The sequence below is a fragment of the Pyrus communis genome, chromosome 11 (assembly GCF_041283825.1).
Source record: "Pyrus communis isolate YQ-2024b chromosome 11, ASM4128382v1, whole genome shotgun sequence".
Taxonomy (NCBI): Eukaryota; Viridiplantae; Streptophyta; class Magnoliopsida; order Rosales; family Rosaceae; genus Pyrus; species Pyrus communis.
This window is the reverse complement of record NC_142575.1, coordinates 9,699,640-9,721,432: the sequence shown is the minus strand read 5'-3', so window position 1 is coordinate 9,721,432 and position 21,793 is coordinate 9,699,640. Positions and strand designations below refer to the sequence as shown.

At 35.6% G+C, this 21,793-nt stretch overlaps 2 protein-coding genes and 1 pseudogene across 2 annotated transcripts in view; all 3 read left to right on the top strand.

The window, feature by feature from the left end:
* Positions 1 to 2,549: 2,549 nt before the first annotated feature.
* The window catches only part of LOC137743066 (uncharacterized), a 31,475-nt gene continuing 12,231 nt past the window's right edge, over positions 2,550 to 21,793 (top strand). The window contains exons 1-3 of the mRNA XM_088679972.1: positions 2,550 to 4,407; positions 8,427 to 8,657; positions 9,049 to 9,089. Coding sequence (XP_088536098.1) covers positions 2,695 to 4,407; positions 8,427 to 8,432 — 1,719 coding nt within the window. The 5' untranslated portion in view covers positions 2,550 to 2,694 and the 3' untranslated portion in view covers positions 8,433 to 8,657; positions 9,049 to 9,089. The remainder of the gene's footprint in view (positions 4,408 to 8,426; positions 8,658 to 9,048; positions 9,090 to 21,793) is intronic.
* On the top strand, positions 11,522 to 13,096 carry LOC148692872 (uncharacterized; annotated as a pseudogene).
* On the top strand, positions 18,774 to 21,104 carry LOC137741355 (uncharacterized). Its single transcript, XM_068481078.2, has one exon. It carries the CDS (start codon positions 18,890 to 18,892, stop codon positions 20,516 to 20,518), a length of 1,629 nt encoding a protein of 542 aa, XP_068337179.2. The 5' UTR covers positions 18,774 to 18,889; the 3' UTR covers positions 20,519 to 21,104.

The following is a 21,793-nucleotide window of genomic DNA, read 5'->3' as shown; positions in this document are numbered from 1 at the left end:
AGGTATTTATAGAAAAGTAAAAACAATGTTTTTTACAATTTTTTTCAGATTTTTCAGATATTTTTTTGAATTTTTTTGAATTTTTTACAATTTTTTTTAAATTTTTATTCAATTAATTAATCTCTGCCGTTGGATTTAAAAAATTTTGAATTCCAACGCGCCAGATTGTGCCACGTGTCACAACGGTAACTTTTCAGATTTTTAAAACTATTTTTTCATTTATTTTTTAATTTATAAAGCATTTTAATATCCACCGTTGATCTCAGATCGAACGGTGGATATTAAATCTGACTTTTTTTTTTCTTTTTTTTTTTTTCCGTTGAGATGTAACGGTCCACATTAAGTGACCGTTAGGATCTAACGCACCGTGGGAAGCCACGTGGCTTCCCAACGGTAACTGACATTTGCTTTTTTTTTCTGACTTTTGTGTTGGGACGCGCCCCCACGCGCGGGTGGGGTGCACGCGCCTGACACAAAAAAATAAAATAATGCGCTGACGCCACCCTGGCGTCAGCATTGCGTCACCCCCACCTCGGGCTCAAGGGCTGGCAATCCCTCACGGGCCCTTTGCTCGGGCTTCCCCCTTCCACCGGGCTGGGTCATGTTGGAGGCCTTCCACCGGCCCTCGGGCCATTGTTTTGGAGCCTGTCCCCCGAGTAATTCCCAACGGTGGGAATGCTCTAACAAAACCAAAAAAAATTCTTAACGAATCGGCTGACGGAATGGGTTTTCCGTTAGGGGCAAGAGTTGGAAACTTATTTATTTCGTGTTGGGCTTTTAACTCAGCCCATGTGTGTTTTCAATGCTTGTGAGGCCTCATAAAGATTAACTTTGTCTTTATGATCAAACATGAAGTCATTTTGGTTAAATAATATTATAGGATGGTTTTTGGTTAAATTAAACTTAACATAAGTCATTTTCCTTAAAGTTTCTTAATAATTAATGTTGTACCATACTTTATCAATTCCGAAACTACTGAGCACTGGTCAACTCAATAGTTTAAGGGATCCATTGAAAGATTCATATTGACGCACCACTGCTTAAGCACAAGAGTTTTTCATTAACCAAAAGCCCAATCACAATGCGACACGTGTCAACCTTAGAATAAAACTCCTAGAGTCCCACATCGACCACAAATGGAAGTTGGGGACTCTCCTCAACCATAAAAGGAGACCATTCTCCTACAATTAATCCCTAATGTCATTATTTTACTTAAACTCATCATTAGAACTCACTAATGATGATTATACTTGGACCTATATATTGTGTAAACTCTTATTTATTAATGAGAACTTCTCTATCCCGTGAACATAGCCCAACTTAGGGTGAAACATGTACATTTTATGTTTGCTTCCGTATCTCAATCTCTTTACATATTATCCTCAGTAGGTGACCGGAGCAACCTTGCGAAGGTCACAAACTTGACATTTTATATTGTTCCAAAGTCTTACTAATTTTGTGCATCAACAATTAATATATAGTAATTCTTGCACCCGCACTTGGATATACAAATTTTTAGACTATATAATATATATTTAAGACCTTCTCCATCCTCTGGATAAATTAACAACTCCAACGTTGAACACAACTTAGACTCAATGTCTTTTTTGTTGCATGAAAATATTGAATTGTAATGCAATGTAAATATTAATAACCACATGGTGTTGAAAAATCATGCAAATTTCAACATAAATAAAATAAGGTATGATATTGTTGTTGGAGTTTGAGACCCTCTTGTCCCACATTGGTCAATAATATTTTTTTCACAAGCCTTTATATAGGCTTATTCCCTTTTCTTAGTAATTAGAACTTGGACCATTTGGAAATGGATTGAAGGCTTGGGCCTTATGGTTGTGTGGATTAGGCTTGAATATAATATAGCCTAAATACAATTAATATTAATTAATCAGATTCATTAATTTTAATTTTCGGATTAAGTTTTTTAATTAATTTATTAATTAAAAAACGTTTTGATTAAAGGACACAACTATTAGAAAGAGTTGTACTTTTTGATTAAAAGACACAGCTATTAGAAAGAGTTGTGTGCTTTCAAATACACTGAACATGTATTTGAAAGGGTGTGAAACAGCCTATATATTTGCAATCACAGTATCCAAGTAGAATTATCTTTTCTTCCTCCTTATCTTCTGTACAAAATTTCTAGAGAGTAAACACACAAAGCAATTCGCTAGAGTTCTATAATCCAGTGCGGGTTGTAGAATTTGGTAGTTGTATCCTGGTCGAGCAGACGTTGTAGAACCACAAGCACAAGAGTGGGACGAAAATATTGTTCGAAGGACATAACTTTAACGCTAGCCTCTACCTTTTGGGATCAAGTTAGTATCATTGTATTTTCATTTTAGTTTATGTATTTATTGTATAATTTCATTCTGCACATCAAGTATATTTGGTAAATAAAATATTAGAATTTCAAGTTCTGTTTATTTCTGTTATTTTTGTTTATTTCTGAATTGTTCTCCAACAATTGTAATATTTAAAACATTAGGTATGAGAATGATATTGAAAAATCATGCAAGTTTCAACATAAATAAAGTTTCTTCCACCCACACACTCCACCTCCACGGCTATTTTTAATCTTCTCCCGACTTTCTCTCTTTTTCACTCCACTAAACACTAGCGAAGTTTTTCTCGTGTGCTAAGTGGAGCTCAGATTTGGAGGCTGAATCGCTGAAGATGATGCGGGCAACGATTGCTGCTTCTTCTTCTTTGAAGGTTGGTTATGGCAGCAGAAGCTGCACCACCAGACTGAGACTCAAACTCAAAGATATGCTGCCTTGTCTTGTTCAATCTTCTTCTGTTGTTGTTTTCTTCAACAATTACTTGGCTTTGTTTCACTCTCGCACTTCTGAATCGACCGAATCTAGAAACACCCAACAACACCAGCTTGTGAAAATCACTAATGTGGAGGATGCTCTCGATGTGTTCGACGAAATGCTTCAAAGGCGTCCTCTGCCTTCCGTTGTCCATTTCAACCAAATCTTGACTCAACTTGCCAAGTTGAAACATTACTCGACAGTCATCTCGTTGAATAATAAAATGGGTGTTTCGGGAATTTGTCCTGATGTTTATACTCTAAGTATTGTCGTTAACTGCTTTTGCCATTTACACCAAATGGGGTTTGGTTTGTCAGTCTTGGGAAACTTCTTCAAATTGGGTTTTGAAACAAATATCACGACCTACACCACTCTAATCAATGGCTTTATTCTCCAGAATAGAGTGGCTGAGGCAGCAACACTTTTCAAGAAAATGTTGGACAGTGGTAATTGTAAACCGAATGTGGTTACTTTCGGTACCCTAGTCAAGGGCCTTTGCGCGAAAGGTAACAACACTGCAGCAATCCAATTGCTTAAGAAGATGGGAGAAGGGGCTTGCAAGCCTAACGTAGTTATTTATAACACGATTATCGACAGTCTTTGCAAAGATACTCTAGTTGTGGATGCACAGAACCTCTTCTCGGAAATGACGAGTAAGGGTGTTGCCCCAAATGTCAGGACCTATAACTCTTTGATTCATGGAGTTTGCAAATTAGGAAATTGGAAAGAAGCTACAAGATTGTTGAATGAAATGGTGAGTAAACATATCTTTCCGAATGTGTGCACCTTCAATGTCTTGGTTGATACATTTTGTAAAGAGGGGATGGTCCAAGAAGCAAGGAGCGTGGTCAAAATGATGATTCAAAGAGATATCGAACCTAGTACGATTACTTACAGTTCGCTTATGGATGGGTATTGTCTTCGAGGAGAAATGGACGAGGCGAAAAAGGTTTTTGAAGTAATGCTTAGCAAAGACTGCATGGTCGATACTCGTAGTTATAACATATTGATAAACGGCTGTTGTAAGCTTAAAAGGATGGATGATGCCCGGATGCTTTTTCTGGAAATGTCTCATAGGGGAATTGTTCCAAATATGGTTACTTATAACACTCTTATAGATGGATTTTGCAAGATGGGAAGAATACAAGATGCACATAACTTGCTCTCTCAAATCCAAGCTTTAGGCCAACTTCCAAATGTTCGAACGTATAATATTTTACTGGATGGCCTTTCTAAAAACCAACAATTTCCCAAGGCAGTTGAATTGTTGGAAGAGATGGAGGGAAAGAAGTTGGATTTTGATATTGTAACTTACAATATTCTTATTCAAGGTTTGTGCAGAGCTGAAAAAGTTGAATATGCATGGGATCTCTTTCAGAGTTTGTCATTAAAAGGAATTCAACCTGATGTCAGGTCTTATAATATAATGATTAGTGGATTTTGTAATGGGGGGCTAACACGTGAGGCAGAAAACTTGCTAAGGGAAATGGAAGAGAGAGGTCGTTCTCCAGATGGTTGCACGTACAACACAATTATCCGAGGGTTTTTCAATAACAACGACACATCAAGGGCGGTGAGTAGACCTGGCAATTTATTACACGACACGTTAACACGACACGTAAACGACACGAAAATAACGGGTTTCGGGTCAACACGATAACTAATCGGGTCATTATCGGGTCACACGATAATAACCCGTTAATAACGGGTCCTTAACAGGTTTACACGAAAGTGACACGCGGGTAACCTATTTCGACACGATAAGAAAAATGCTATTTTGATGATTTTAATTTTTTAAACTACTAAAAAAAACTTACTATAAAATGAAATAGATATAATGAATATGTATATATTGTTTATTAATTATTATTCTATTATTATTCTATATAAATTTTAAAATTTAAGTTTTATTTATTTATTTATTTTTATAGTATATTATAGGCAAAGATTGAGATTAAAAATCATAAAACACATTAAAAATAAAAATATCAAGTAATTTAAAAATACCAAAAACATAAAAAAATTATAATAATTAATTTCCCGCCTAATATATCAAGAGTTTCATCCATTTCCCACCTAATGTTTGGGAAATTTTGCAACCTATATCCATCCATGTCCCGCCTAATGTTTAACCCAAAGAAAAAAAATAACCAGCTTTTTTTTTTTTTTTATCTCTTATAACATTTTAACTTGAATAAAAATAAAATACGTAATAAAAAACATAAATGTAATTTTATTATTAAATATCATCACATACTAATTGAAACATAGTCTAATTAACACTTAAAATATATAAATAATTAATATATTTATTCCAAGCCATCAAAACGATAAGATTCACTAACGCTTAAAGTTTATTTATACTTTAATTAAGTATAACATTAATGCGTATCCCATCAAAATGATGAAAGTATGAATAAACTCTTACGTATTAGTGAATTGATCGTTTTCACAGGATACGTATCCTACAAAACTAATTTCAACAATCCAACCGTCAAATTTGTTTATACATGCTTCGAGATCGCATACTCCAAAAATTGCAAAAAACAAACATTCAGAGATGAAGTAATGAGACAAAACTTTTCAACGGTTATAAACGAAAAATCATTATTTAACGGTTATTTTAGCTCCGATTTTGATGACTTTTTACAGTTACACTCCTTGACCTTATATGAATACAATGAATGAATTCGATCTTTAATTTAAAATATTTACACTAGTGGATACCACAAATCTTATGTTATCCTTAATGAAAGTATAAATAAACTCTTAGTGTTAGTTAATGTATCATTTTGATGGGATATGCATCCTATCAAAACTAATTTCAATAATCCAACCGTCAAATTTGTTTATACATGCTTCGAGATCGCATACACCAAAAATTGCAAAAAACAAACATTCAGAGATCAAGTAACGAGACAAAACTTTTCGACGGTTATAAACGAAAAATCACGATTTAACGGTTATTTTAACTTTGATTTTGATGATTTTTTTACAGCTACACTCCTTGACCTTATATAAATACAATGAATGAATTCGATCTTTAATTTAAAATATTTACACTAGTGGATACCACAAAATCTTATGTTATACTTGATGAAAGTATAAATAAACTCTTAAGTGTTAGTGAATCTATTGTTTTGATGGGATACGCATCTTAGAAACTAATTTCAACGATCCAACCGTCAAACTTGTTTATATATGCTTCAAGATCGCATACGCCAAAAATTGCAAAAAACAAACATTCAGAGATCAAGTAATAAGACAAAACTTTTCGACGGTTATAAACAAAAAATCACGATTTAACGGTTATTTTAACTCCGATTTTGATGATTTTTTACAGCTACACTCCTTGATCTTATATAAATACAATGAATGAATTCGATCTTCAATTTAAAATATTTACACTAGTGGATACCACAAAATCTTATGTTATACTTGATGAAAGTATAATTAAACTCTTAAGTGTTAGTGAATCTATTATTTTGATGTGATACGCATCCTACGAAACTAATTTCAACGATCGAACCGTCAAACTTGTTTATATATGCTTCGAGATCGCATACGCCAAAAATTGTAAAAAACAAACATTCAGAGATAAAGTAATGAGACAAAACTTTTCGACGGTTATAAACGAAAAATCACGATTTAACGGTTATTGTAACTCCGATTTTGATGATTTTTTACAGCTACACTCCTTGACCCTAAATGAATACAATGAATGAATTCGATCTTCAATTTAAAATATTTACACTAGTGGATACCACAAAATCTTATGTTATACTTGATGAAAGTATAAATAAACTCTTAAGTGTTAGTGAATCTATCGTTTTGATGTGATACGCATCCTATGAAACTAATTTCAACGATCCAACCGTCAAACTTGTTTATATATGCTTCGAGATCGCATACGCCAAAAATTGCAAAAAACAAACATTCAGAGATAAAGTAATGAGACAAAACTTTTCGATGGTTATAAACGAAAAATCACGATTTAACGGTTATTGTAACTCCGATTTTGATGATTTTTTACAGCTACACTCCTTGACCCTAAATGAATACAATGAATGAATTCGATCTTCAATTTAAAATATTTACACAAGTGGATACCACAAAATCTTATATTATACTTGATGAAAGTATAAATAAACTCTTAAGTGTTAGTGAATCTATCGTTTTGATGTGATACACATCCTACGAAACTAATTTCAACGATCCAACCGTCAAACTTGTTTATATATGCTTCGAGATCGCATACGCCAAAAATTGCAAAAAAAAAAACATTCAGAGATCAAATAATGAGACAAAACTTTTCGACGGTTATAAACGAAAAATTACGATTTAACGGTTATTTTAACTCTGATTTTGATGATTTTTTACAGCTACACTCCTTGACCCTAAACAAATACAATGAATGAATTCGATCTTCAATTTAAAATATTTACACTAGTGGATACCACAAAATCTTATGTTATACTTGATGAATGTATAAATAAACTCTTTAATTGTTAGTGAATCTATCGTTTTGATGTGATACGCATCCTACGAAACTAATTTCAACGATCCAACCGTCAAACTTGTTTATATATGTTTCGAGATCGCATACGCCAAAAATTGCAAAAAACAAACATTCAGAGATAAAGTAATGAGACAAAACTTTTCGATGGTTATAAACGAAAAATCATGATTTAACGGTTATTGTAACTCTGATTTTGATGATTTTTTACAGTTACACTCCTTGACCCTAAATGAATACAATGAATGAATTCGATCTTCAATTTAAAATATTTACACTAGTGGATACCACAAAATCTTATGTTATACTTGATGAAAGTATAAATAAACTCTTAAGTGTTAGTGAATCTATCGTTTTGATGTGATACGCATCCTACAAAACTAATTTCAACGATCCAACCGTCAAACTTGTTTATATATGCTTCGAGATCGCATATGCCAAAAATTGCAAAAAAAAAAAACATTCAGAGATCAAGTAATGAGACAAAACTTTTCGACGGTTATAAACGAAAATTTACGATTTAACGGTTATTTTAACTCTGATTTTGATGATTTTTTACAGCTACACTCATTGACCCTATATGAATACAATGAATGAATTCGATCTTCAATTTAAAATATTTACACTAGTGGATACCATAAAATCTTTTGTTATACTTGATGAAAGTATAAATAAGGGTAGATTTTTTAAAAATCTCATGAACAATGTTATTTGTTTGAGTGAAAATTAATAATAATAAGTGTGAAAAATGTAATCACACGTAATGAAAAGCTTTACAACTTTCATTAAGGGGTCAACTCCGAAATTTAGTATGTATATACTAATTTAATATTATGTTTTACATTTTTTTGGGTCAAATTATGTTTTTCTTTTCAGTTTTATTGTTTTAAAATATAATTTTCTTAACGGGTAACGGGTCGGGTCATATTACCTGATAATATTAACGGGTTGATTTCGGGTCGGGTCATATTACCCGTTTACTTTAACAGGTATTACACGACACGACCCGTTAAGCTATCGGGTATGACACGAAAACGACACGAACACGAGAAACACGACACGAATGCCAGGTCTAGCGGTGAGGCTTATTCAAGAAATGGTGGAGAGGGGTTTTTGTGCAGATGCATCGACTGCGGAGTTGATCGTTAATTTATTGTCAAAAGATGAAGTAAATCCTGCTTTGTTGGCATTTATAAAATGTCCGCGATGAAACTGATTTGCATGTTTGCAGTTTTGACAAGTTTCTGGGCTTCCTTGCCTTGAATGCTGCATTGGAGGGAGTTGTTCCACTGCTGAGTCCGGTTCAGGTAACCATTCATTCATGTATTGCCTAGTGATGTATGATATGTGTTATTAATGTAATCTATCAAGTGATAGAGCAACTTTTATGTTACACTTTTAAGATGATGATATCTGCAACCACTCGTCTAGTAAAATACTCAAACAAACATCCAATTAGAACACAACACCTCCCAAAAGTACAATGAGTGATTATATTACGTACTTAAATTTATTGTAGCAAAGCTTGTGTTGGTGTTGTTTTGGTGTAATGTATAATTCTTATGCACGAGGATCAAGAAAGAAGTTGAGATTACTCTTAACACACTTGCTTATGCATGACATATTTTGAACTTAATACACACATAAATTGTTTGGCTAACAACGTACATAATTTTCTCTGATATATTGGTCGAATAGGGTGGACAACCGGTTGCATCGAGAATGAGTGATTATATAAGGTACTTAAATTTATTGTAGCAAAGCTTGTATTCGCGTTATTTTGGTGTAAGAGTAATTGGGCAATAGGCAATTCAATCTCAAAGTGAATAGCAACTACATTTAATGAACAGTAATTGTCCAAGTGCATCTCTACCTCTAAAATAATCCAAGCAATTCATATTAAAATATTATATTTTAATAAAATAATAAAAAATAATTTTATTTTTAAATTCGGATAATAATAAAGATTTGTTGAAAGTATTTGAAAATATTAAATTGTGGTGCAAAGTGGAATAACATGGTTAAGTATATATAGAAGGAAAATTATAATTTTTAATACTCTTTTGTATTCATAATTAATTTTTTTTTCTTTATAATTTTTTGTATTTAAATTAATTTTTATAATTTTTTAATAGGAACTGACGTCACCGTGACACACATACATAAGCCAAGGGCTAGGCTAGGTAATTCTGGCCTAGGGGACTAACAGGGCTTTCCCATAGTACATTGATCTGAGGAGGGCTGGAGGAGATATTGGTGGGGGAGGAGATTTAATATCACCTAGGGGATAGTATCACGCTGTAAGTGCTCTAATGTATAATTTTTATGCACGAGGATCAAGAAAGAAGTTGACATTACTCTTAACACACGTGCTTATGCATGACGTATTTTAAACTTAATCCACACGTAAATTGTTTGACTACCAACGTATATAATCTGCTTTGATATATTGGGCGAATAGGGTGGACAACCGCTTGCTTCTAGAATTTCTCTCTTTCAAAAGAACTAAACGATCGTAAGAAGCCATTTAAATCACATGTAAAACTTTTTAGTTAAGATTTATTTAGAAAAATGATTGATTGACATGTAAGAAGTCAAATATTTTTCGAAAGAATTGACTCAGCCCGAGTTTTCCAAATTCCACTATTGAATAATTAGTTTATCGTACTTGGCCAAAAAAAAAGATCGAGTTTACTTTCATACTTAGGGGTGGTTTGGTATGGGATTCCAAACTAAAAATGGGATCCTGAATTCCAAATTGAAAATTTCAAGATGGGAATTTGAAGATCAATCTCGAACTAAAATATCTGTATTCCCAATTTTCGGATTCCCAAAATGTTTTTGGTATTTCGGGATGGATCAGGATTGAATTTTCTAATCCCTAATACCAGTATTGTACTTAAATTCATCATTAGAAGTCACTGATGATGATTATACTTGAACCTATTTATTGTGTAAACTCTTTGCTATTAATTAGAACTTCTCTATCCCGTGGATGTAGACCAACTTAGGGTAAACCACCCATGTTGTGTTTGTTTTCCTATCTCTATCTCTTTACATATTATCCTCACTAGGTGATCGGAGTAACCTTGTGAAGGTCACAAACTTGACACTTTACATTACTCTAAAGTCTAACTGATTTTGTGCATCAACAATTAATATATAGAAGATTTTGCACCCGTGCTTGAATATCTACAATTTTTTTGACTATATATTCAAGACCTTTTCCATCCTCTGAATAAATTAACAACTCGATGCTGAAAACAACTTAGACTCAACGTTTTTCTTGTTGCATGAAACTATGGAATTGTAATGCAATGTAAATATTAATAACCACATGGTATTGAAAAATCATGCAAGCTTCAACATAAATGAGATGAGATATGATATTATAATATTTAAAATATAAGATATGAGATTGTAGTTGAATTCACAATTGAGATAATTTGATGTAATTTACCCTAAATATTAAAAACCACATGGCATTGAAAAATCATGCAAGCTTCAACAAAACTAAAGTTTCTTCCACCCAAACACCTCCACTTCCACATAACTATTTTTAATCTTCTCCCGACTTCGTCTCTTTTTCACTCCACCAAACACTAGCGAAGTTTTTCTCGTGTGCTGAAGTGTTTTGTATAGTGGAGGTCAGGTTTGGAGGCTGAATCGCTGAAGATGATGCGGGCAACGATTGCTTCTTCTTCTTCTTTGAAGGTTGGTTATGGCAGCAGAAGCAGCAGCACCAGACTGAAACTCAAACTCAGAGGTATGCTGCCTTGTCTTCTTCAATCTTCTTTCTGTTGTTGTTTTCTTCAACAATTACTTGGCTTTGTTTCACACTCGAAACACCCAACAATACCAGCTTGTGAAAATCACTAATCTCGAGGATGCTCTCAATGTGTTTGACTAAATGCTTCAAGGGCGTCTTCTGCCTTCCGTTGTCCTTTTCACTCAAGTGCTGGGTCAACTTGCCAAGTTGAAGCATTACTCGACAGTCATCTCCTTGAATAACCAAATGGTTGTGTCAGGAATTGGTCCTAATGTTTATACTCTTGAGTATTATCATTAACTACATTTGCACCAAATGGGGTTATGAATTCGAAGCACGATTTTAAATTTACATTTCATATATGATGTCCATGATGATCAACCTTATAAATATGTGTGATTATGTACATCAAATCAAATTAACTTTAAACCAAACAAATAAATAAAGTACAACTAATGCATATATATTGGTTTGTCAGTCTTGGGAAACTTCTTCAAATTGGGTTTTGAACCAAATATCACGACCTACACCACTCTAATCAACGGCTTTATTCTCCAGAATAGAGTGGCTGAGGCAGCAGCACTTTTCAAGAAAATGTTGGACAGTGGTAATTGTAAACCAAATATGGTTACTTTCGGTACCCTAGTAAAGGGCCTTTGCTCGAAATGTAACAACACTGCAGCAATCCAATTGCTTAAGAAGATGGGAGAAGGGGCTTGCAAGCCTAACATAGTTATTTATAACACGATTATTGACAGTCTTTGCAAAGATACTCTAGTTGTGGATGCATTGAACCTCTTCTCAGAAATGATGAGTAAGGGTATTGCTCCAGATGTCATGACCTATACCTGTTTTGATTAATGGAGTTTGCAAATTACAGGATTAGAAAGAAGCTACAAGATTGTTGAATGAAATGGTGAGTAAACATATTTATTCCAAATGTGTGCACCTTCAGTGTCTTGGTTGATACATTTAAAGAGGGGATGGTCCAAGAAGCAAGGAGCGTGGTCAAAATGATGATTCAAAGAGATATCGAACCTGGTACGATTACTTACAGGTCGCTTATGGATGGGTATTGTCTGCGACGAGAAATGGACAAGGCGAAAAAGGTTTTTGAAGTAATGCTTAGCAAAGGCTGCACGGTCGATGGTCATAGCTATAACATATTGATAAACGGCTATTGTAAGCTTAAAAGGATGGATGATGCCCGGATGCTTTTTCTGGAAATGTCTCATAGGGGAATTGTTCCAAATACGGTTACTTATAGTACTCTTATTGATGGGTTTTGCAAGATGGGGAGAACACAAGATGCACTGAACTTGTTCTTTCAAATGTAAGCTTTAGGCCAACTTCCAGACATTCAAACGTATAATATTTTACTGGATGGCCTTTGTAAAAAGCAACAATTTCTCAAGGCAGTTGAATTGTTGGAAGAGATGGAGGGAAAGAAGTTGGATTTTGATATTGTAACTTACAATATTCTTATTCAAGGTTTGTGCAGAGCTGAAAAAGTTGAATATGCATGGGATCTCTTTCAGAGTTTGTCATCAAAAGGAATTCGACCTGATGTCAGGTCATATAATATAATGGTTTGTGGATTTTGTAATGTGGGGCTAACATGTGAGGCAGAAAACTTGCCAAGGGAAATGGAAGAGAGAGCTCGTTCTCCAGATGGTTGCACGTACAACACAATTATCTGAGGGTTTTTCAATAACAACGACGCATCAAGGGCGGTGAGGCTTATTCAAGAAATGGTGGAGAGGGGTTTTTCTACATATGCATCAACTGCGGAGTTGATCATTAATTTATTGTCTAAATTAAACTAATTTGCATCAACTGCGGAGTAGATCCTGCTTTGTTTGCATTTATAGAAAGTCCGCAATGAAACTAATTTGCATCTTTGCAGTTTAGACAAGGTTCAGGGCTTCCTTCCTTTGAATGCTGCATTCGAGGGTGTTGTTCCGCTGCTGTGTCCGGTTCAGGTAGCCATTCATTCATGTATCGCCTAGTGATGTATGGTATGTGTTAATAATCTAATCTATGAAGCGATAGAGCAACTTTTATGTTACATTTTTAAGAAGATGATGTCTGCAACCACTCGTCAGTAAAATTCTCAAACAAACAGCCAATTAGAACACAACACCTCCCAAAAGTACAATGAGTGATTATATTACGTACTTAAATTTATTGTAGCAATTGGTGTTGTTTTGGTGTAATGTATAATTCATATGCACAAGGGTCAAGAAAGAAGTTGAGATTACTCTTAACACACGTGATTATGCATGATGTATTTTGAACTTAATACACACGTAAATGATTTAGCTAACAACGTACATAATATGCTATGATATATTAGTCGAATAGGATGGACAACTGCTTGCATCGAGAATGAGTGATAATATTAGGTACTTAAATTTATTGTAGCAAAGCTTGTATTGGCGTTATTTTTGTGTAAGAGCAATTTCAGTGTTGCTAGGCTCCCTGGGCAATAGGCAATTCAATCTCCCAGGTGAATAGTAACAGCATTTAATGAATAATAATTGCACAAATGTATCTCCACCCCTAAATTAAATAACACAGACAATTCATATTGAAATATTATTTTTAATAAAATAATGAAAAATAATTTTATTTTTAAATTCGGATAATATAATAAAGATTTATTGAAAGTATTTGAATATATTAAAGTGTGGTGTAAGGTAGAATAACATGGTTAAGTATTTATAGAAGAAAAATTATAATTTTGTTATACTCTTTTGTTATAAATGTCTTGTTTAAGTGTGATTGTGTAAATCCTAGATTATATTTGATTCTAATTATTCTTTCCTATTAGGACTTGTATTTTTTGGAGGAAAATTTTTTTTCCTCTTTTATTACTATAAATAAAGGCACTACGTAAGGGGAATAACATATCCTCTACACAACCATACAAACGCATCTCTATCTTTCTCTCTATATATTCTCTTTGTGCCGCCAGTCCCCTCTCCCCTATCAGTTAAATATAGGCCGCAATGTGTTATTAGCAGGCTCCTACCGATGCGCTTAGACCATCTCCAAAGGAAATGTCAAATTATAAGAGTCAAATTACAATTGATGGCTAATGTGGCAATCTGAAGCCTTATGTCAAAATTTGTGATTCTTCAATTGAATTGTCAAATGTTATTTTATTATTTAAATAGAGCTTTAAATGATTGTAATTATTAAAAAAATGTTGAAATAAAATTTTTATTGGTTGAAATGTTAATGGAATAAGAGACCTCCTATTAAAATGATTTAAAAATAAATTTGACATTGATGTCAAATTTGACATCAAATTGCTAAGCCTTCAAATCCAGCTAGCAAATAACACTTCAGTTGGAGAGACTTTTGATGTCAAATATGCACAGTGGCATTCCACCTAGGATTTTGACATTTCCTTTGGAGATGCTCTTAGAAATCTGATGTGGAAGTTTTCTGCATCAAACCAGTTCATCAATATCATCACGCAATCATGTTCTTTCAAAACAACGGTTTTTATCGCGATATTTTTGCAGCCCTAATAGCATGAACATTCACCATAATGCATGATCCAACTTTACGTTTTATGAATTTTAAATTCTACATAAATTGTGTATGCATTATATCCATAATTATTGAATTATGTAAATTGATATTGCCATGAATTGCAACATATATCATGCATTAAATTATATGTTGAATTAATATGAAAAAAGCGGTTTCGTAAAACCCTAACATTGCCGGCTCCATGCTGCGCCGCCGTATAAGCCGCTAGCACTAGGCCAGCAGCTTGCGTCGGCTTGGCGAGCCCAGCCTAACCACGGATTACAAGGCAGTAAGTCCAAAACCAAGCAGTGCTTTTTAGGCACCATCGTCCTTATCTGAAACCCTCGGCCTGAAGCCTAGGTGCCCCTTGTCGATTTTTTTTGACTAAAACACAACCGACAGTCATGTGATTTGGACAAAACTCATCGTTTTCCAGAAGAATTTCGTGTGTTTTTCATAGGATTCACTTGAATCCCTTCGGTTATCACCACCCACAACGTTGAGGTTCAACTTTCTTTGTCAAATCTTGGTTCTCCAATGAACCACAACTTGCACCAACCATGGAACACTGCATGAAGTGGCACCGTTGACCATCTCTGGTAGATCCCCATACCCATCGCCGCTAGGGTGGCCTAAAGATCCAAAACCAAGTCCTAACGGGCCTCGGATTCTTTTGGTCTATCTCGCACAACACCCTTTTATTGGGTTTGGTTATGCCTATAAACTTGATCCACATCACCAGCCCCTTGGGCTTTGTTGATGACCTGGCCCGAGAACCAGTTGAGCCCTTCTTGGCTCCTGTCATCTTTCCTATGCACCATGTCAGACATAATCACCGCCTTTGCTAGTGTATTTGTGTTTGTGCTGCACCAGATCTTGACCCATGTGGCTGTTGTGGTTTTCCTACACTACGACACATCGGATCCCAGCCTCGTTAGGGTATTTGTGCTCCCCACCACACCTAATCAATGCCTTAGCTGGGCCTATGCTTTGGGCCTGGCCTTTTTGCAGCCCGTTTACTGCTACTAGCCTCACATCCCAAATTTATTTTTGACTGATCAGCTTGTGCCTAACCCCAACCCAATTTTTTGGCTTGACAAATTTACTCAACCCACCCATGGGTTTATGGTCCCTGTTTTTGGACCCTGATTTTAATTGTTTATTTTTTAGACAATTTGGGTTTTATAATTTTTCACCCACGTTTTAAATTTGGCCTAAAGTCCAAATAATTAATTCAATTATAATTATAGACCTGAAGTTTTATTTACATATTTTATTGTTGCATATTTCTGTATATATATTTGCGTTTGTCTGCAAGAACATATGAACTTGAAGTTCATAATTATTAACCTGAAGTTTCTAGAAACATGCCTTATTTGAAAACCTGAAGTTTTCCTTAAAAACATCACCCATGAAAACTCGAAGCTTTTTCATGTAAATTTAAACCAATACATGTTTATTAGAACCTGAATGTTTTACTCCTATGTGAATGGATTGATTTTTTTCTCCATTAAACTAACCACATCTTGTCCATTTATTTTGTGATAGGAACATGTCGAATTTGAACAAACTTGACTTCACCTCCTTAGAGGTCTATGGAAGGAACTACCTCAAGTGGATTCAAGATGTGAAGCTCCACCTCACTGCAAAGAATTTGCGCTCCGCCATTGAAGATGAGACAGACAACCTGGTTGGCGAAGCTGAGAAAGCCACTTCAGTGATCTGCATCCGAAGACACATTCATGACGCACTACAAACTGAGTACCTTGCTGAGCAGGATCTACAAGCACTCTGGGTCACTTTAGCTGATCGCTTTGATCACCTAAAGGACATCTTCTTGCCTGAAGCAAGACATGACTGGTAGCATTTGCGCTTCCAAGACTTCAAGTCTGTGAATGAATACAATTCTAAAGTTTGTAGAATCCAATCACTTCTCAAGTTCTGAAACAAGACCTTGACTGAAGAGGATATCCTGGAAAAAGACTTATTCAACCTTCTATATTACTAATATTGTCCTATAGCAACAATATAAGGCTTAGAAGTTCACTAAGTTTTTGGATTTGATCTTTGTTTTACTTATCGCTGAAACGCAGAATCAACTGTTGATGAAGAATCATAAAGCTCGACCTACTGGTGTGCCTAAAGTACATTATAGCACAAACAAATGCCCAAAACGCCAAAATAGGCGTGGTAAGGGCAGCCAGAAGCCATCCCGTCAAGGTTAACAGAGCCCAAGCCCGTCTAAGGGAGGAAACCGGGCCCTAAAACGCCTGAATCTCACTCCCAAGACCCCAAACTTCAAGAATAAGGGCAAATTGCCTGAAACCGTGGATGCGAACATGTGTTATCGTTGTGGTTCAAAGGATCATTGGTCCCGTGTTTGCCGAGCTCCCTAGAAGGTTGTAACTGAATATCATTCTCGTCGTAAGAAGTTTGATCAAACTTTGCGCAAGCAGATGAACCAGAGAGTACCAAGATGGAGTTTTCTGACTTTCAAGAGGCTATTACCCTTATGGAAGATTATAATCTTAGACATAAACTATTTTTCTAGTTGAAATTTAGACAATGGGGCCGAATTTCACCTAGTGGCCAAACCCCTCATGTGTTTTTGGTTAAATTTTGAACAATTTTCCTTTATGTTTGGATTATTTGTTGGCGATTTGTTTTTGGATATTAAGTTTTAATTAATTACCATCCTTGAATACTTAAATTATTTTGAATGGATATTTGTTTCAAGAACTTTTATGCATGTGACCAATTCAAATTAATTTTTATTTCTAGATATGACTAGTGGGAAAGTGAGTTGTCTGGTAAATAGTGCAACCACGAACACAATTTTGCATGAACACATCTATTTCACTAACTTCATACCTAAGAATGCACCACTGACAACCCTCTCAGGGCCATCCAACCTGATCGAAGGATACGGTAAGACACGTATAATGTTGTCCAATGGTACAATTTTGACCATTTATGAGACACTTTATTCTCCACGTTCCGGAATAACGTTGTTGAGTTTCAAGGACATTAGAGATAATAATTACCATGCTGAAACATATGTAGAAAATGGAGTTGAATTTTTGTGCATAACTTTCTACGAATATGGCCAGAAGTGTATTCTAGAAAAAATGAAGCGTATCCCGAGTGGTCTGTATACTACGACCATACGCTCTATAGAAAGCCACCATGTGGCTGGCCCTACCTCTGGGACCGTGCACGAAATTACACTTTGGCATGATTGTTTGGAACACCCTGAACGAATAGTGATGCGCTATATCCTCAAATCATCACACGGGCATCCACTAACCTGAAGTTTAGGTTCGATTCAAGGAATCGTGTGTCAAACCTACTTCATGGGAAAGCTTATTATTAAGCCTTCTTATGATAAGATTCGTTCGAAGCCTCTTATTTTTCTACGAAGGATTCTGGGGGACATTTGTGGACCGATTCACCCTCCCTGCCGACCATTTAGATATTTTATGGTTTTGGTTAACACTTCCACACGTTGGTCATACATGTACTTGTTGTCCACAAGGAACACTGCATTCTCCAAACTGTTGGCTTAGGTTATCCAACTTAGGGCTCACCATCTTGATTATCTGATCAAATCTATTCGATTGGATAATATTGAAGAATTCACATCTAAAACTTTTGATGACTATTGCATGTTGGTTGGGGTTAAAGTTGAACATCCAGTACCCCATGTTCACTCCCAGAACAATCTACACTTGAATATCCACAAATTTTCAGACTATATATATTCAAGACCTTCCCCATCCTCTGGATAAATTAACAACTTGACGCTGAACACAACTTAGACTCAATGCTTTTCTTGTTGCGTGAAACTATGGAATTGTAATGCAATGTAAATATTAATAACCACATGGTATTGAAAAATCATGCAAGCTTCAACATAAATGAGATGATGTATGATATTATAATATTTAAAATATGAGGTATGAGATTGTAGTTGAATTCACAGTTGAGATAATTTGATGTAATTTACCCTAAATATTAATAACCACATGGCATTGAAAAATCATGCAAGCTTCAACAAAAATAAAGTTTCTTCCACCCAAACACCTCCACCTCCACCTCCACATAACTATTTTTAATCTTCTCCCGACTTCGTCTCTTTTTCACTCCACCAAACACCAGCGAAGTTTTTCTCGTGTGCTGAAGTGTTTTGTATAGTGGAGCTCAGGTTTGGAGGCTGAATCGCTGAAGATGATGCGGGCAACGATGGCTTCTTCTTCTTCTTTGAAGGTTGGTTATGGCAGCAGAAACAGCACCACCAGACTGAGACTCAAACTCAGAGATATGATGCCTTGTCTTGTTCAATCTTCTTCTGTTGTTGTTTTCTTCAACAATTACTTGGCTTTGTTTCACTCTCGGGCTTGTACATCGACCGAATCTAGAAACACCAAACAGGACCAGCTTGTGAAAATCACTAATCTCGAGGATGCTCTCAAGGTGTTTGACGAAATGCTTCGAAGGCGTCCTCTGCCTTCCGTTGTCCCCTTCACCCAAATCTTGACTCAACTTGCCAAGATGAAACATTACTCGACGGTAATCTCGTTGAATAAGAAAATGGGTGTTTCGGGAATTCGTCCTGATGTTTGTACTCTAAATATTATCATTAACTGCTTTTGCCATTTACACCAAATGGGGTTTGGTTTGTCAATCTTGGGAATCTTCTTCAAGTTGGGTTTTGAACCAAATGTCGCAACCTACACCACTCTAATCAGCGGCTTTATTCTCCAGGATAGAGTGGCTGAGGCACAGAACCTCTTCTCAGAAATGACGAGTAAGGGTATTGCCCCAGATGTCATGACCTATACCTCTTTGATTCATGGAGTTTGCAAATTACAGGATTGGAAAGAAGCTACAAGATTGTTGAATGAAATGGTGAGTAAACATATCTTTCCAAATGTGTACACCTTTACTGTCTTGGTTGATACATTTTGTAAAGAGGGAATGGTCCAAGAAGCAAGGAGCGTGGTCGAAATGATGATTAAAAGAGGTATCGAACCTAATACAATTACTTACAATTCGTTTATGGATGGGTATTGTTTGCGAGGAGAAATGGATGAGGCGAAAAAGGTTTTTGACGTAATGCTTAGCAAAGGGTGCATGGATGATACTCATAGTTATAACATATTGATAAATGGCTATTGCAGGCTTAAAAGGATAGATGATGCTCGGATGGTTTTTCGAGAAATGTCTCATAGGGGAGTGGTTCCAAATACTATTACTTATAACACTCTTATTGATGGGTTTTGCAAGATGGGAAGAATACAAGATGCACATAACTTTTTCTCTCAAATGCAAGTTTTAGGCCAACTTCCAGATATTCAAACGTTTAATATTTTACTGGATGGCCTCTGTAAAAACCAACAATTTCCCAAGGCAGTTGAATTGTTGGAAGAGATGGAGGGAAAGAAGTTGGATTTTGATATTGTAACTTACAATATTCTTATTCAAGGTTTGTGCAGAGCTGAAAAAGTTGAATATGCATGGGATCTCTTTCGTAGTTTGTCATCAAAAGGAATTCAACCTGATGTCTGGTCATATAATATAATGATTAGTGGATTTTGTTATGGGCGGCTAACATGTGAAGCAAAAAACTTGCTAAGGGAAATGGAAGAGAGCGGCTGTTCTCCAGATGATTGCACGTACAACACAATTATCCGAGGGTTTTTCAATAACAATGAGACATCAAGGGCAGTGAGCATTATCCAAGAAATGGTGGAGAGGGGTTTTTCTGCAGATGCTTTAACTATGGAGTTGATAGTTAATTTATTGTCTAAAAATAAAATTGATCCCGCTTTGTTGGCATTTATAGAAAGTCCGTGATGAAACTAATTTGCATCTTTGCAGTTTTGACAAGTTTCTGTGCTTCCTTCCCTTGAATGCTGCTGAGTCCAGTTCGGGTAGCCATTCATTCTGCGACTGATTCAACACGCACCTACCAACCCACACCCACGAGGAAGACAACTGACTTAGCAGAATGGCGAGCTGTGTATACTGGAAAGAAAGATAAGCTCAAGCTCATGGAATTATATAAAGGTTGAAAACGGAAGTCGGAAGCGGAAGAGACAGAGGAAATGATAGATAATTAGATATCAGAAATAACAGAGAAGCATCTCAATCAGAATTCAGAAATGGGAAGAAGGGAGGAACTGAGAAGGTTTTAGTATTAGGGTAATTTAGTCTTTGGAACATAAATTTTGGTTAGTTTTATAAGAAATAGAGTAGGTCATATTAAAATACGTGTTCTCTGAAATGGCTATATTTCTAAATTTCCCTCGAGCCTTTATGTATTGGTTTTACAAGGTGGTGGTGGTAGAAAAAGTAGATAGATTACAATTGTTTGGGTTTTACATTTGGCAAGAGTAGACTCCATCTGAAGCAACATGGGATTTTGATTTGATTATTTCAAGGGAGAGCATTTTCCATCACTCAACAAGAAGGGTGGTTTATTCCCGAGTAGAATCTGTTGTGGAGGATTAACGTACTGAATCGCTGACTTAGAGATGATGATGCGGGCAACGATTGCTGCTTCTTCTTCTTCTTTGAAGGTTGGTTATGGCAGCAGAAGCAGCACCACCAGACTCAGACTCAGACTCAGTCGTTTGCACCAAACGGGGTTTGGTTTGTCAGTCTTGGGAAACTTCTTCAAATTGGGTTTTGAACCAAATGTCACGACCTCCAACACTCTAATCAACGGTTTTCTTCTCCAGAATAGAGAGGCCGAGGCAGCAGCACTTTTCAACAAAATGTTGGAGAGTGGTAATTGTAAGCCGGATGTGGTTACTTTCGGTACCCTAGAAAGGTTCGTGAACACTACAAGTCGAGGCCCGTAGGCACTCCTACTCTGACTTCCGCAAACTTCCTCTTATAATCTCATTTCATAATTCTACATATATAAAATAAACAAAAAGCACAACTAATCAATCACATTATCAACTAACAAGACCATATTAATCTGCTCTGTTTTGCACTGAATCATAGTTTGTGTATTGATAATATATGGTATAAATTAATAAAAATGCTACACAAAAGAGAGAGAGAGAGAGAGAGAGAGAGAGAGAGAGAGAGAGAGAGAGAGAGGAAACGTTTACAGAAACG

Coding starts and splice junctions, on each gene's coding strand:
- LOC137741355 (XM_068481078.2), top strand. CDS start 18,890: ATGATGCGGGCAACGATGGCTTCTTCTTCTTCTTTGAAGGTTGGTTAT.